The 17,637-nt window shown below is 43.1% G+C and overlaps 1 protein-coding gene across 26 annotated transcripts in view; it reads right to left on the bottom strand.

Annotated features, from left to right (window-relative positions):
* The window catches only part of CADPS (calcium dependent secretion activator), a 519,152-nt gene extending 509,981 nt beyond the window's left edge, over positions 1-9,171 (bottom strand). For 7 of the 26 annotated variants that reach the window (XM_070050641.1, XM_070050642.1, XM_070050638.1 and 4 more), the window contains exon 1: positions 7,654-9,165. In XM_070050641.1, coding sequence (XP_069906742.1) covers positions 7,654-8,097 — 444 coding nt within the window. In that variant the 5' untranslated portion in view covers positions 8,098-9,165. Of the gene's footprint in view, positions 1-7,653 lie in introns of all 26 variants that reach the window. The other 19 variants (XM_070050636.1, XM_070050639.1, XM_070050635.1 and 16 more) reach the window with 11 other exon arrangements.
* Positions 9,172-17,637: the final 8,466 nt, after the last annotated feature.

Raw genomic sequence — 17,637 nt, 5'->3', positions numbered from 1 at the left:
GGACAAGTGCTGTGGTGCAGTGGGTTAAAACCCTGGCCTGAAGTGCCAGCATCGCACACGGGCGCCGGTTCCAGTCCCAGCTGCTCCTCTTCTGATGCAGCTCTCTGCTGTGGCCTGGGATAGCAGAAGATGGCCCAAGTCCTTAGGGGGCTGGTGCTGTGTCAAAGAGGGTTAAGCCACTGTCTGTAGTGCTGGCATCCTATTTGGGTAAGGATTCATGTCCTGGCTGCTCCACTTCCAGTCCGGCTCCCTGCTAAGGTACCTAGCAGCAGAGGAAGACCCAAGTGCTTGGGCCCCTGTATCTACATCAGAGACCCAGAAGAAGTTCCAGATTTTGGACCAGCCCAGCTCCAGCCCCTACAGTCATTTGGGGAGTGAACCAGCAGATAGGAGATCACTTTCTCTTTCTTTTTCCCCTCCTCTCCCCCACCACCCTGTAAATCTGCCCTTCAAATAAATAAATCATTTACAAAAGATAAAATACAAGAAACCTATTCTATGATAGCAATCACAGGGAGAAGAATGGCTCTATGATGAATAAGGAACTCTGAGTTCCCCATAATCCACCAGGTGAGTGGCCCAAGACCCCTTCTCAGAGTCTTCGATAAGCTTACAACCAGTCTTCCCATGTACTTGCTCCTCATGAGTTATTTAAGAAGTTCCAGGGAACTTATATCCTGTATACATACCACTTTTGTTCTAATTGGGTCTTGCAAGCCAGGGAAATGGGTCACTAACTTTTTTTTGTCCAAAGAAATATTGGTAAACAGTCTCAACAGTAGAGGAAAAACATGGATGTATTGTCCCCTTGCCTGTATTTGTTTGTAGGTTGTACATGATCATGATGATTGCAACACTGAGTGTAAGGCTTTCTATGGCCAGTACTTTATGTACTAACCTAGCCAATTCTTCCACATGTAAAAGCAGCACAATATCGCATGTATTACCATGTCAACAGTAAGAGCTAACATTTCTATGCCAAATACTGTTCTAAGAGCTTTATTCTATTATCTCACTAAATTTTGAGAAGCACCCGGTGATAGAGGTACCACCACTATCACCATTTTACTGATGAGTAAACTGAGACTCAGAGACATTAAGTCTATCATCCAGAATCAGGGAGCCAGTTAGTGGCAGAGCCAGGAAGCAAACCAAGCTTTCTAGTTTCAGGATCTGTGCTGTCAATCACTGTCCTTCCTTGTCCATCAATAATGTCAATGGTAACAACTAGGCTCCAGCCATTGGCTGATGCCATCCTCCTTTTATTATTATTAAGAACAAGCAGTTTTGTCACAGCTTGGACTGAGAAGGGAAAAACGAAAAATGGTGAATTTGGATCATCAGCCTTCCAAGTCTGCAAAAACTATAAATCTGAACTTAACAAGGGAACTATTACAGTTCCTAGGAACAGGGAACATAGAGTTCCGAATTCTAGATCCTTGTCTTGGATGTCTTACAGAGGCCAGGGTCAGACCATGGATATTTGTCAAGCAATAATGAAAAAAGAGTGTTGGCAAAACCAAATAGCTGGTGTCTTACTATGCGGATATAGACTATGTGGCTCTCGGAACAAGGATAATTTAGTTAAAAGTGATTTATAGGCCATTATTTAAGGGATGGCTCATTAGTTCTATTTCTATTCCTTTTTTGCAAATCCATGAAAACATAGGCCCAGTGTTGTCAAATCTTCCAATTGTGAGAAAAGTCAGAAGTCCAGTTTTTAAATGTGAAATACCTTCATGGTTTTCAATGGTGAGAGCAAATTCAAAATTTGAAAATCGCTTTGTAAACAAAAATCTTCGTGAGTCACTTTGAGTACATTAGCCACAGTTTCCAGTCACTTAGGCAGTACACATCTTTATACATCCTTGGGGATTTCACCTCCTCATTGGATCATCTAGACAGTAGGACTAACTGAACCCTAACCTCATCTCTAAACAGCTCAGTTTCTTTGAAAAAATGTCTTATTTTGTAACATAAAACCAAACCACATCATTGGCAAGAGCGAACTATTAACTATTACAACTGGGGTACATTAGAAATTATCTGAAGCTTTCTCAGCCTCCTCTACCTGCGACAAAAGAAGAAATAGCCCACAGATGAGTGATTCACTGGTGGTGGTGTTTGAGCTCAAATACAGGCTGCAACATACATGATCCTTCCTTTCCTTCAGCCAGCTTTTTATTGTTGTTGTTGTTATTATTATTCTGTAGATGAAGTAATTTGAAGCCCTAGATCCAGCCATACTTGTAGCCATCTCTATACCAGACTTTAAAATTAATCAATGCCTTCCTCCACACTGCTTTCTTTTCATTCAGCCACTTGACTTAGGTTTCCATCAACTGGAACCAAAAATCTGCTCCAACAGCAGTTTATACTTAATAGTTCCCTCGCGTTTCCACAAATCAAACTGCTTAAGGCCTCACCCTAGTCTTCAAGAGGATTTTCCCAGTTATTGTAGCTAACCCTGTGTGTGTGGATGTGGACTCTGTTTCTCTCCCTCCCTTCCCTTATTTAGTACATGGAATCAGCATCTTACAACTGATTTATTTTCAATTAATCTTACATGTATGCTTGTTATCTTCCCAAGTAGAACTTAAGTGCCTACAGATCAGGAATCACAACCTATCTTCTAGTTCTGCCACACAGCCTGGTTGAGTTCTTCCTGCAATGAGCAACTGGCACCTATTTAGAACTTAGTTCAAAGTTAGAATTCTCTCGATCATTCTAGCTTCAGTTTCATACACACCTGGCTTCCATCACAAATACTGGTTATATTTCAATGTGATAACCTATCACTGTGTACTGAATTTGCTTTTGCAGGGAAAGATCTCTGCATCATTTGACTTTTCGTCACTTTACACAGGGCAATTTTTCAAGAACAGAAGATTTAATTTCCTTTGTTCTTCAGCCCAATTTTAGGGCAGCATAAAGCTATTCCAGGTGTGTAATGAGGCAAGAACCTCTCTCATTACTTTTTCAGTATTCTTTCAACTTGAGAAGTCTCTGCTAGCATGAGTGAATAGCAGATCTTGCCATTGTACCAAGGAGACTGGGAAAGAAATGTCAAAAAGTATAAATTTTTCTCCTGATGAAGGGACAAACAATTCATTCACCAATCACTTAGTGACAGCCGTCACAGCAATTTGGGGAGTGAACCAGCGGATGCAAGATCTCTCTTCTCTCTTCTCTGTGTGTGTTTGTGTGTCTACCTCTCTAACTCTGTCAAATAATTTTTTTTTTAAATTCTATGTTGCATTGACATTGAAGAAGTCAGACTGATGAGTTTTGAATACTTGGGTAAACCAAAAGGCCACAGAGTGTATCTGAATGGGTGAATTACTATTATTGATTTAAAATGCATACTCATATACACATATATAGTTGACTAGCACTGTATCTTAAATTTTATGACAAATATGAATTTTGAGTCATGCCTACATAAAGTAAATAAATGAAAATAAGATGGAATTTCTATGGCTAACAGTGACTCAACGTTAGCCATAATTTCATGGGAAGACAGAAGCTGACTCACATGAAAATGAGTAGTTTGAATTTCTAACACACTTGGTCTAGTCATAAAGTCCTTTTGAATGAAATAGGAGTTGCTATAGGACCGACTTAATTTTAGGACTGTCTCTTTCCCCAAGCATATGCCTATATACACAGAGACACATATGTGATACACACCTACAATCTGCATGCCTATTTTAGACTACTTGTAATAAAGCATTATGAATAATCTCTACCCAATAATTTCAAAAATCAGCTATGTCCATTTAAATGTCACGCAGAGTTGTTTACAGTGCCTGCTTTTACATTCTCTGGCTAACATCTATATGTAGCCAGTTCAAACGAGGTAGCCACCCAGCACCGTTACTACATAATTCAGAAACAGATGGTGTAGTTGTCATGCCAACTTCTAGGTATTCACTCTACCATTCTGACAAAAAGAGAAGAGAAAGAAAGCCAAGGATTATTTTTCCAGATTGTTATTTCTGAGCTGCTGAAACATATACGGTGATGCTCTGGTGAGCAGAGGTTTTGTTTAGGTACTAAGTACTAACATACACCATGCTAATGTTTAGATTCATAGTAAAGCAAGCAAAAAAAACCTATCCCCTCTTTGAACTGGAAACATTATTAGACTGCCCAGGCACCCTTTTTCTCAGTAAAAGTGAGACCAAAGTAATTAATTATAGAAATTATTAGAGCAATGGTACCTCTCCCTCTCCTCCTTTCTATGTGATCTTCTCAGCTAAACTATTTTTTCTTTCCATTTGAACCACATATATAAGCTGTCAGCAGTCCTTGGTGTTTAGATTGACAAGCTAGCAACCACTTTATCTCCATATTCTTTACGAGGTTAGTACCTAACAACCTACTTTGCTCACACTATTTGGTAGGTCCTGACAGGAAGAATGGTGGTCCTCTCCTAACTCAAGTATAAAAAAACCTGGGTAAAGACGAACCTCTGACATGCTGTCAGGCTTCTAGAGCTCTGTTTTCATCCCTGAGTATTTCTGAGGTGTGTCTCCTACTAGAAAGTTACTGGAACCACCACACCCCGTCTCACTCCCAGCTTTCATGCTTTCGGCAACTCACAAACGTCGGCGTCTCAGCTTTTCGAAAAATGGGAAACATAACTTAGCCATTTTTAGGATTACTAGGGGAAATAGAAATAATCTCAGAACGGAAAATAGAATTCAGGCAAAAATTAGGAAATATAAACATTCCTCATACTACTGAGAGATATTAGTAATAGAAATTTGGTATAGGGTACGTGGGCAAACTACTTTCATAATGTTTCAGTTAATCTAAGGCTCTTCTAAAAACTAAGTATATTTTTTAAAAATTATCTGAGTGTCATACACAAAGCAAGTACTTGAAAAATGGCAGCCAGTATGCATCAGACTGTATAGTTTCGTAACTCGCATTATGCTCTGTAAAAGATGATCTTTCCTCTTCCAGAAATCAGCAAGCTCTTTTCAACAGTTCTCATCTCTCCCTTTTTCTCCCTCCGCCTTCCATGTCATTTTGCCCCTTTCTCTACATTATTTTTACTTTGCCTTTTCCTCGTTCTTCCATTTTTACTTTACTATAAGCTCATGTTTAATTTACTAGTTCAGATTCCTCCAGGACTGATGTTGGCACATCAATCCTACTTGTTGGCTTTAGACGCTACCAGGATGATTATGCAAACTCCTCAATTACTTTCTATGATCGCTCTCTTTTAATAAGAAATCCAAGTTTTGAACTTGGAGAAAAAGTATAACACCCTTTTCCAGAAAGGCACTAAATTTTCAAGATACATGGAAGCTCCCCAAAGTTTATAGAAAACTGAAAGTAAAAAATGTTTACTTTGGTATAAAAAGGTTTTGAAATATATGCATGATTTTTCACAATATTCATCCTCCACAAACTTTTTAAAAACCAACAGCAACAGAAAAACTTATCTCCTTTGGTAATATGGAGATATGTGTGTGTGTGTGTGCGTGCGTGTATGTCTATTTCCAGTTTCTCAGTATAGCCAAGAGTTCTGGGGGCAGCTTTGTCCTGATATATATTTAGCAACAGTTTGCTGTGACAACTAAAAATACTTTGACCAAATGCCAGCCTTATCCATCTGTCCTGGAGTCTCTCTGATGTTAAGGTCGTGTGTAAAAACAGTATCAGCGCGCCCCTTCAAAACCACAGCTTTGAACGGACTCAGGTGAAACATGCCATCAGATCAGAAAAAGTTGGCCTCATCTGATCTTTCTCAAGTGGTTGAGGGTTCTGTTTAAAAGAATTGGGTCTCTGTGGGATTCCTCTCCCCATTCTAGTGCTGGACTTGAGCATCTACTTCAAAGACAGAGCTCTAAAGCCTTTGATTGATAAATGAAAAGTTTAAGTCACCACAGTTTTCATTGCCAAAGGAATAGGGCATCTTTGCTTGGTGCTGGGACTCATGGGATCGATTTTGCAGACTCAATTTCCCACATGATTAAGGAAAAAAAATTACTGTCATGATTTCAAACTGAAATTTGACTTCTGTGGTTCTGTGGACCCAACATTCAAATTTCAAAACTTAGACTATGTGTATGCAAAAAACTTGCACTGCTCTCTAAGGGTACTGTTTTGCTTTACTCTAGGCCAACAAAGGTTGAAAAAGCCAGGGTCCAGTAAATGGGTGTAGCCCACCTGCTGTCTCTGACCCTGGAAATGGGTCTGATTTTTCTATTGAACTTATCTCCAAGCCTCTGATGGCTGAAATCAACCAACAGCTCTGGGTGGTGTGTGTACATAAAAAAGCTAAACAGTCAAATCTGCGCGAACTCAAGATAAAGCTGGGTAAATACGGAAATAGCTTGCACTATCACTGCCACAAACACTTGCATTGGGAAAAGCAACCCAGAAATTCACTGTTGGAAGAAACCAGCCTCACAACACTATGTTCAGATTACAGCTGGCTTCTCACGGGGTCCCTCGGGGGCTTCACTGGCTTTTCTCCTACCTCAGGTGCTGCAGATTCACTTACAAGAGACAAGAGACGCTGACTTACTTCACTCACTCATTCACTCCAGCTGAGCTCCTGATTGCTTCGCACCTGGTCCCCACTCCTGCCAAGTATTATGCAGTAGCCGCCCCTTACCCTTCTTTCTCTGGTTGGGGAACAGTTGATAGAAATATGCCCTGCCCACCTCCCCACTATCCCCCCACCCCACAAAGATAGCCCAGAGCCACCTTAGTTAGCCTTGCTCCAGCCTCAGACACAAAAAGCTTTTGATGCCTCTAATAGCGAGGCTTCTGGCAACTGCACTGTATGGAGCCAGCAGCGCAGGGCTTGGAGCGCCCTGGCGAGCCAGAAGGTGGCGGCGAAGTCACCTTGGGAAGAGAACAGGGTCAAAGGGAGGAAGGAGGAGGGGCTGACCCGGGCAGTAGCACCCGAGGGCGTGCACCTGCTCTGGGGCCAGTGAGGAGAGGAAAGGGGGATTGAAGAGAACCCAGGCCAAAGGGCAGGGGCGCCCAAGGCTCCTTAGGCGGCCCGAGCCAATGATCAGCTGACCCCGGCAGGGAGAGGAGCGTGCCCTTCGCAAAGTCACGGGAAGCTTCGGCTTCCGGGCTTGCCTCGGCCCGCCCGCCTCAGGCTTGCTGCCTTGCCGGGATGAGCCGAGTGTAGCTGCCAGGCGCTCCTCTCCCTCCACCCTGCAGCCCCCACCTGCCTGCGGCGCTCGCCCGCGCGCCCGAGCGCACGCCCAGGAAGGCGGGCCCGGAGCTGAGCGCAGCCGCCCGCCGCTGGAGAGCGCTGGGAGCCCTGCCTGCGAGCAAGGCCTCTCTGGGCGCCGCTAGCTGCAAGTCACTCCCCAAGCCTCCTGGGCCAGAAAGCGGCACCTGCCTGCCTCGCTCCCTCTGTTGCTCCCAGCCAGGGAGGCCTGGGCTCGCGGCGCTGCGCCCCAGACCCTTCACCGGCTCCAGGCAGCTCCTGGGCGCGCCCCGGGCTGGCCTGGGCCAAGCCAGGCTGCGGGAGAGGGGCTCGGAGCCCTTTTTCCTGGGCGCGGTCTCCACCTTCCTGGGCTCCTCCTCGCCAGCAGCGCCGCCAGCGCCCATTGTTCGCCCCGCCCGGCCGGCGGCGTCCCGGCGCGGCTGCCTGGGCCTCCCGGGCGCACCTACCTTCTGCTGCCGGCGAGCCATGTCGGTGGGCTGCTTGGCGTTGAAGGGGTAGGCGATGCAGCGCATGACGAACACATAGAGCTGCAGTCTCTTCTTCCTCTCCTCCTCCTCCTTCTGCAGTCGCTCCAACTCTTCCTTCTCCTTCTCGCTCACCACCGACGGGCTGGGGCTGGAGGGCCGGCCGCCGGCGGCGCGGCTGCTGGGCTGCAGACCCCCGGCCCCGGCGCCGCTGCTCGCTCCGCTGCCCCCGCCGCCGCCGGCGCCCACCCCGGCCCCGGCGCCGCCACCAACACCGGCCCCCAAGCCGGCGCTCCCGGCCGAGCCTTCGCTCGTGCGGCTGGGAGACAGGCGCGCGCCGGACGCGGCCGAGCCCAGCACCTCCTTGCCGCTCTCCTCTTCTACAATCTCATCTGACTCCTCTTCGCTGGACGAAGGGTCCAGCATGGTGGCGCCTGGGGAGAGGGGTCCCTGGAGCCCCTGACCTGGGGTGCAAAAGGTGGGGGGCGCTGGACGCAGCCGGGGGTCGGCTCTCCCCGGTGGGCGCTGCTCTCCAGGTCAGGGAACGAGCGCGCTGCCGTTCAGCCTCGGCCGCTGCGACTGCTTCCTCCGCCTGCGAACGGGAGCTGGGCTGGGACCCAGGAGCGCGAGAGGAGGAGGGGAAGGGAGAGGTGCGTCCGTGAACTCGAGGTGGGCAAGGCGGAGAATCAATTGCGAGCCCCGAGCCCGCAGCCGAATGCCATCTGCAGCCGCTGAAGGAGGCGCCTCCAGAGAAGATGCCGAGTGTTGCAAGCTGTCGATGCAGCCGAGAGCCGGAGAGGCATCTTGCCGATTGGGGAGGGAGCGGCGCTTACGTGTTTATTGGCTTAACTCTCCCGTGTCCGCGGCGGAAAGGGCGGCTACAGAGGGCCGGAGGCTGGGGAGAGCCCGGGGCGGCCTCAGAGCCTCTGAGCCGCAGGCTCCAGACCCCAACACCTCCCACTCTTCTCGACCCCTCCCCTTTGTGGATAATTTCCTCTTTGATCCTCTCTCTCTAGTTGCCTGGGGCCCCCTTCCCCAAACACGGACAAAAAGTTCTTGGGGGGGGGGGGCGGGTAGAGAAGTCGGCGAGGACTTCTTGGCGGCGGAGGTCAAGCGGACGGTTAATCTAGAGTTCACCCCAAGAGGAAGCCAGCGACACCCCAGACATGGAAGAAAAGGTCCGTCTGGCATCCCCGGGCTTCTCACCTGGGGCGTGGGGGCTGGGCCTCGTGGCTGTCCCGCTCGTGTAAACTCTGATGCTACCATTGACTCCACTTGCGCCCACTCTAATTAGCCTCAGAGTGGATGGAATTTTGAGTAATTTGGAGTGTCGGTCTACCCTACAGCTGAACTGGTGCAACCCCCGCCCTTGTCTTAGCCCCTACAGCTGTGATGAGTAGTCTTCAGTTCTTAAGAACTGTGATTACTTTCCGCTAAGGAGAAAGAGAAGGGTTTCTGATTGTTCATCCCTGCCTCCATTCTGGCGGGAGAATCTGGGGACCCCACAATAAGACAAAGACACCCCCAGGAACTCAGCGGCGTCCACATCTAATGCCTTGGCTCTGTCGCGCCGTCTGCACCCCTACCTCTCAGAGAATCTATTAATACAAAGCAGCAGATGGTGCCTTCCTTCCGCGCTCCTTTCACTAAGGCCAATAAACCCGCAGGGCGGGGGAGCTGGCCAGCGTGCTGAATCTAATCAGCGACCCGCGAATGGATTCCAAACAAGCCAACGCCCCTAGCCTGGAACCAGAACTTATCTATAGACCTCGCTCCACTCCGAACCTTCCCCCCGCGTCGTCTTCCATCTTTATGAATTTTCCAATTCTGTATTTATCCATGGATACTCAGGAGGTAATTGTAAATGTGTGATGTGCGTTTCAACTTTCCATTACATCTTTCTTGATGTGTTTTCCAACTTACCATGCTTCCTGGCAATTCAGATACATCTTTCTGATCAACATACATGAGACCTGAAGATGAATTCACAAGAACATCTAGTTACACATGAACTCCAATAATTCTGTTTAACTTTTTAAATTAAGTAATGTATAGATGTTTTATATCTGATTTCACCACCATAGTCACGTCCAAGACACAATTTCTGTAGTGGTCACATATTTCCTATCAATTTAAAGTAGAAAAGAGCAATGTGAGAATTGCTACAGGTTGGTATTTCTCACATTTTAATTCTTCTAAAGAAGTAAAAGATGTTCAAATTATTGTACTGGTTATTATTGTATTGGTTTGCTTAGATCAGAATGCATAGGAAGCCTATCAATCAACAGCCTTTATTCAGAAAATTTTTGATTTGAATACTAAAGGTTCTCTGTGTAGATGGAATTTTTGGAAGACATCATCTTAAAGACTTCATAATTCCCCTTTGAGAGAGACAACATAAATCTGTGAAAATGATCGACAACACTTGTTGCAATGCAACAAACATATCAACAGATCCAGGTTAGTGAATTGCAAAAACCTTGCATGAATGAAGCACCTTGGAGTGGAAAGGAATCAAAGATTTCTCAAGTAAAGGAGTTAAATATTTAAAGGAAGGAATCATGAGTGGGTGTGGAAAGAGAAGACATTACAAGTGGACAAAGTAATTTGCAGAGCCATACTAATAGGGCAAGGGACCAAGAAAGGTTCAGAGTGTTATCGAGATGTGGTGAGAGTACATAAAGGTGAGTTGAGGAAAAAAGAGCTGAAGTTATAATACATTTAGCCATAGGTAGTCATTTGGTAAGGTGGTTAAGATAGGCCAACAAGAACCCCTTAGCTCTCTGAACAAGGAGTTGTGACTGCCCTACATGCACATTTTTAATGAACTAGAAAGAAAATAATCCTAGAACATAGCCAAAGGCTCTTAACTTGTTTCTGCCAATTGTTAACATCCATGTTCTTAGTAAAAAAAAAAATGTACCATAGATTCCAATACACTTAAGTATTTATAGCTTCAAACAAACTATTTTAGGTCCGTGTATATTTGCCCCCACATCCTAGTTCTGCTTTGTACGACACTTGGATAACCTCAAGGTGATGGAATAAATTTTAGTCAGCCATCTGGGGAACAAACTTCATGAAAGTAGAAGTTATAATATTAAATTATGTAATTTCACCCATGAAAAGTCTAGAGGAAATGGAAATGACTGAGACATTAAACCAAGGTTTTCTCATCTAAACCTAGCTGATCTCCTGTCTCCTCCCAGGTGTTTGCTTTGTGTGGAAGGCCACAAATACAAGGCAATATCTGATTCATTGGCAACTGATAAATTTTACTGAAAAAAAATTACTCCTTTTTGTCACTCATAAATAATTTTTCGATCAAAACAAAATATGATGCCCATTTTGGTGATTTTGTGGGTTCATTATTGGAAGTAATTATTGGAAATTTAGCCAAGTCATTTTTAAAAAATATCTCAATAACTTTATTAGCTAGATATGATTATTTCATACAATCATTGTTTTTAGACTTTTTTGAATTATAGGAGTAGCTGATGAACTCCAAAAATGAATTGATTTGAACCTTATGGTATGCCTTAGGTTGAGTTAAGTGCTTGGCTCCTAATATAGGCAGTTCTGTCTCTGCCACATAGTAGCAGAGTTGTCTTGAATGAATTATTTAGGCTCAAGTTCGCATATGTAAAGTGGGGAATATTAGTACTCACTCTTCCTTGAAATGACCCAAAAATTAAATTAGATGATACACTAAAAATGTAATTTTCAGCACATTTCAGCTTTAAATATTTTTCAAGTGATGGGACATGAACATATAGTAAATAAGTTGACTTGTAATTGGAAACAAATAATTGCAAAGAATGTAACATTTACAAAATCAAACAATCCAGCAATAGATCTTGAGTAGCAGAAGTTATTTATTTAATTTATCCCTGTCTAGTTTTACATAGTATTTTGAGTCTTAGAAAAAGAGTCTATTTTGTTTTAGAAACCTCCTTTTCATCATTGCTTTTTATCATGTGATGATTCTTGCTAAAGTGAAGTGAAGTGGATTAAGATGGAATTAAAGGATAATCATAAGACCAAAAAACAATATAATCAAACCACACAAAAACATCTTTCACTCTAGGCAACAAAACATGTTTTGGAATGAATAAATAATGCTTCTTGCAAGAATTGGCCTTGGAAAGCCACCCTCATTACTTAAGAAGATGAAAAAGAAAAATGAAACAACACATTTACAATAAATATTTAACTTGAATTCTGAGAACCTATTCACAAGGGTAATCATCATTCTTGAATATACACTTTGTTTTCATAAAAATGGAAGCCAGACGTGATACGGACTGAAATGCCACTTATACTGGAATTTACATGACAAGGCGCAGAGTTTTGTCATTTTACATTGATTCTGAGGTACAATGACATGTCAGCAAAAAAAGTGGGGGGAGACTACCCAAATATATATTTCTACATAATAGCATGAGATAAATACTGATAACATTATATTCACCTCCTTAAATTTTTTAGACCGTTTGGGTTATATGTAGTTGTATAGCTAATTTTTTTCTAAACAATTGGGTTAAGGGTTAATATCATAAATATATTGGGGAGAAATGTTCTAAATCACCTCTGGTCACCTACATGCCATACCAACTAGCTAAAGGAAGCACATGGATGAAGGCCTCAGCTCCACTCATGAAAGTGTTCTTCCTAACCCTCTTCCTAGAGTGGAACTGTATCTTCCTTATTGGAATTCACTATTCCATTCATTGGCTATAAGATCCATTACTCTCTCATTCTCTTTCAAATTTCATTCACCAACTGTAAAATTCTGCCCCATTCTCATTCCAAAAAATATATTTGAGGATAAGCTATTACTTTGTGCTCACAAGTTAAACCTTGAGAAATAAATTCTTCTAAGTTGCATTATGGTAGAGTTTGATATATTCCAGCCAGGCACCTAAACCTATACAAATCTGTTCTTTCAGTGTCTTTCACCCCTTACAGATCTTGAGAGAGAGATACAAAGAAAAATTTTATATAAAAAAATCACAATGCCATTTTAATGATAATTGGGAGAAGGCTCAATTCACCTCCAATACAAAAGTCTGATACTGCTAGAGTGAGAGACATTATATCTAAGCAAAATCTCTACCTTCATCAGCAAGAATCCATATATTAATATCTTATCATCCTCTGACCAATTGCAAAGTATAGCAAACTGAAATAGCAATTAGTACAATTAGGCATGCCTGCAAAAATAGAAAAAGAAAAGATTATCCTAAGATTACAAGTCTTAATCCATTCACTCTACTCACATCAAAGAAGAAAATAAAGGAGAGAAATACTTAAGTGACATGGCTCCTTAATGCACAAGACTTACCCACCAGCAACTGGCATACTTCATTAGGAAAATCTGATTAACAATCTCTCTTCTTGAGAACAAGATAGAAAAGGGTCAGAAAACAGATTGCCACAGAGCCAGGAGCCTTCCTTTTTAGAAGAGAAAAAGATGTATTTTTTTCCTCACCCATCACTAGGTTGTCCCTTACCAAAAAAGGTAGGGTAGCAAGGGAAAAAACATACACTTTTGTGTAGTATAAAATTTACACGACACCAGAACTTTGAGAAATGAAGACCAAAAGACACCAAGAAGCCTGTATACTTTTATACTTAGATGCGATAAAGAATGGACAGCTACGGAGAAGTCTAACTGGACCAAGGGGTCTGATACAATAAGAGTAACCTGGGGGGATTTTTGAAAGCCTCTTTGATCATATTCCTCTGTGTTCCCGTGGCTTCAGAATTCAGGAAATTTCTTTTCTCCAAATATAGGATGTGCAGCTATCATACAAAGGTCTCATGACTGACTTTAGAGGAAGTTTTGAAAATTCATTCTAGGTTTCATGGCTTGCCCCAGGTAAGGAGGGTGGGAGAAGTTGAAGGTGACCTTCCTGCTTTTGCTGTTTTCTCAAAGCCCAGGTGCTACATTTTGGTAGGTCCTGAATCCTGTCACCTTTCTTCTGCAGGATCAGGACATGTGCTGTCACTTTTCATTAAGTGTCCCAGCCTATTGGACTCCTGACAATTCTGTAACCAAGAATATGGCAGAAGTATTTATGCAGGATTCTGGTACCATTCTTGACAACAGCTTGGAAGGAGATAATAAGCTAATGTAAGTATGCATTTAGAACAAAATCTAGCCTGTAGTAAGATTTGATAAAGGCCAGCGGAGATAATGATAAAATTAATAACTCTCTTTTATCCCAAATAACAAGATTGAGCCCTGTTTTTTGGAAAGGGACATGGCTTAGAAAGACGAGTGAGAAACCTTTTGCCCCTTATGAAAAAGACCTCCTAGGACCTGCAACCTACTGTTCCAAGTCAGCATTAGGGTTACAACACAGGTTTTTGTTTTGTTTTGTTTTTTGTTTTTTTTTTTACTTTTTTTTATTACTTATGTATTTGAGAGGCAGAGTTACAGAAAGAGGGCCAGACAGAGAGAAAGGTTCTCCATCCCTAGTTCACTCCTCAAATGGCCACAACAGCCAGAGCTGTGTCAATCCAAAGCCAGGGGCCAGGAGCTTCTTCTGGATTTCCCATGCAGGTGCAGTGGCTCAAGCACTTGGGCCATCTTCCACTGCCATTACTAGAGAGCTGGATTGGAAGAAGAGAACCCGGGACATGAACCATTGTCCATGTGGGATGCTGCAGGCTGATGGTTAGCCCACTACGCCACAGTGCTGACCCCACAACACAGGTCTCGGAGGGTGTAGGTGTTGTGCTCTTTCAGTATGGATAAACACCTGCTCTTTTCACTCATGATATCCTACTCTACTTTTACATTTTTAGAAGGTACAGGCATAAGGAGGAAAGTGAAGTAAAGGATAGTAATGAATGATTAGTGAGGCTGGAAGACTTGAACAGGACTCTAAGGGGAACCATTATGGAATATTTGAGCAGGGAGATGAATTGTCAAAGAGACTTCTCTGCCTTTTTCTTGCAGGGCAATACTTCTGCCGTAAGAAGACCAGTGTAAAGACTTCTTTGGACTCATGGAAAATCAGTTTCCATTTCAATCCACTGATCGCAGGAGAAGCAATAGATAGTAAAGAATATGCTATACTCAAAGTCAAATCACAGTGGGGAGGTTGGAAAAAGATCTTATATCATAAGCCTTTCTCTTTCCTTGCATTATTATTTATACTGGCCAGCAAAGTGAGAGTGCTATGAGTCACCGAGTCATTTGTGTTGCTGGGCATTTAAAAAGCACATGTTCCATACACTGGCCATAACCCGTTTGATTATTTCAGAAAACTGTAGAAAGGGGAAAACCTTACATGATGATGCCTTCAGGCAATAGGATGAGTCATCAGATAAAATGGAGTAATCCTGGTTTTCCATCCATACATATGTATAACTTACAGTGATCACACAGGTTGGGGGAATGACTTTATCACAGGGGAACTTCATCCAGGGGCTCAATTGCATAATCAGACTTATTGAGGGCAATGGAATCTTTAGTTCCTCACTGACATTTTCCTAGTGGGTGATGAAAAGTGATACATGTTCAAATTGTGCCCACATTCATGATACAAAATATGCAGCTTTATTTTTTTTAAAGATTTATTTAAAACTTGGAGTAACATCCCCTTGCACAGACACCTACAGAGAGAGAGAGAGAGAGAGAGAGATTCTCCACCTGTTAGGTAGGAAGTCAGTTATGAGCTTATGTGTGTGTGACATGAAGGCCTAGAGAGAAGACATCTATGTCTAGCATATGCTGCATCTCAAGGTCGTCCCGATGGTGTTTCAGGGGCAGCCCGGTATTCACATCCTGCCCTGCCCTGCCCCCTTCCACCTGATAACCTGCCTGGTGAGGGGGTCCCCACCCCTTCTGCCTGACAAATCTTCCACAATCTCCCAGGTGCAGCCCAGTATCTTCATCTCAAACACCGTGCTCCCTTCCTCCAGTCTGATAACATTTGCATCCATAAAGTCCTTTGTTTCAGACCAGAGAAGTTTTTCTATTTACATCCAAAAAGCCCTTTGTTCCAAGAGGAGCAGAGGTGGGGAAGCAAGACCCATCTCCTTAAAAACCCCAGGCTTCACCCAGACTGCACGCTCAGCCCTCTGCCTCTCTGCTGAGCCACACTCAACTGTGTAACCTCGCTCCTTCCTCCCTCCCCCCTCGGCCCCCCAGTCCGAGCGACTGCACTCTTTCCCAGGTCCTGACTGGAGAGGTGCCCATCCATCCTTACAGATGTTCCTTCCCTAATAAACCTTGCTATTTTACCTCCCACTACTCTCTGTCTCACGCCTGAATTCTTTCTTGCGTGAAGACAAGAACCCTGCAATTCCTCCGGTAACACATCCATGTGTTCACTCCCCAAATGGCTGTAACAACAAGGTCTGGGCAAGGATCAAGCCAGGAGCCATGAATCCATCCTCATCTTGCAAGCAGGTAGCAGGGCCCAGGCAATTACATTGTCTTTTGCTGCCTTCTCAGGCACATTAGCCGAAAGCTAAGTTTAAAGTAGAATAGCTAGGACTTGAACCAGCACTCCAACTTGGGATGCTGTGTTACAAGCAGAAGCTTAACCCATCGCACCACAATGCCACTGCAGCAGGGTTACATGTTAGTTGGGTTTCCTGCATTCCATTTCAGAGTGCCTTGGATAGAGCTCCACCTCAGTTTCCCATCCAGCTTCCTGTACACAACTGGGGAGGCAACAAATGATGGCTCAAGTATTTGTGTCCCTGCTATCCATGTGTGCAACATGGATGGAGTTCCTGGTTTTGGCTTTGGCCTGACATAGCCCTGGATGTTGCAGGTGTTTGTAGAGTAAACCACCACAACAGATGAAAACTCTCTCTCTCTCTCTCTGCTTTTCAAATAAATACAAATAAATAAATAAAACATTAAAATCAAATTTGTCTTTCATAGGAGTGACTGGCTCCAAAATAAGAGAAGTCATACTATGTTAGGGTTTTTTTTTTTTTTTTTTTTTTCCCTTAAATTGGCTCAGGTTGACTGGCATATAAGAAATTAAGTCAAAGTTTGGCCATATAATTATCATCCTATATCCACAATTATTGATATAGTCCCACCATCAAATACCTAATTTCTTGGTCTCCACAATTACCCTAGTTATTCACTTGCATTGTATATTGGTTCGTAATTCTTATAGACACAGTTCACTGGGTGAACTTGTCCAGATACCTCCACTTTCATTCGTTTAAAAAAAATTTTTTTTCAGAAAGACAAAGAACACTCACAGGAAGAATCAAAACCCAGACTATTGCATTAAGGATACAAATTGTGCCTTGAAAATCAGACAGATTCGGGTTCAAATCCTTGTTTTCCTACCTGAGTGGTCTTGGAAAAGATGTTGAATCATTGATCCTCAGTTCTTCAATGTTGACATCATCAATAAAACACCAAGAATGTGAAGACCTTTTCTTTGAATATGAATCAAGCTAATGTATCTAAAACATTTAGGACAATGTCTAGAATATGTTCAGGAAGGTTATCATCAACATTATGCATGAATCTGTGTCCCATTGAGCAGGGAAACTATAAGAAGAGATATATTCAACATTTGTCCTCTGTATAGAGATCTTGTTGGAGAACCCTGCACAAATTCTACTTTGTTATCAGAAACTTAACTTTCCCTCTCCTATTAAAGAGCTCCATCCCTCGTAAAAATACATGAAATTATCATTATATATTTTATCCAAACTTATTTGGCAACTGACCATGAAATAAGATGTTATAATCAGACTTGTAATGAGGTTGACATTCTTTGTAGAAAAAAAGAAAGAAAAGGCCATTCAAACATTGCTTTTTGAGGGCTCAGCTAAATAGCTTTCAAAAGAGCTTCCACTAACTTGTATTTGCATAACAAAAAGATTCCCCCACCTTCCTATAGTCTTATTTGCAGATCTCAAGTAGAATATTTATTAAAGTCTAGATGCAATTAAACCTTTTGTGAAATTTGTGTT

This window comes from Oryctolagus cuniculus, chromosome 10, assembly GCF_964237555.1.
Source record: "Oryctolagus cuniculus chromosome 10, mOryCun1.1, whole genome shotgun sequence".
NCBI lineage: Eukaryota > Metazoa > Chordata > Mammalia > Lagomorpha > Leporidae > Oryctolagus > Oryctolagus cuniculus.
The sequence above is the reverse complement of the archived record's forward strand: the minus strand, read 5'-3'. Positions and strand labels throughout refer to the sequence as shown.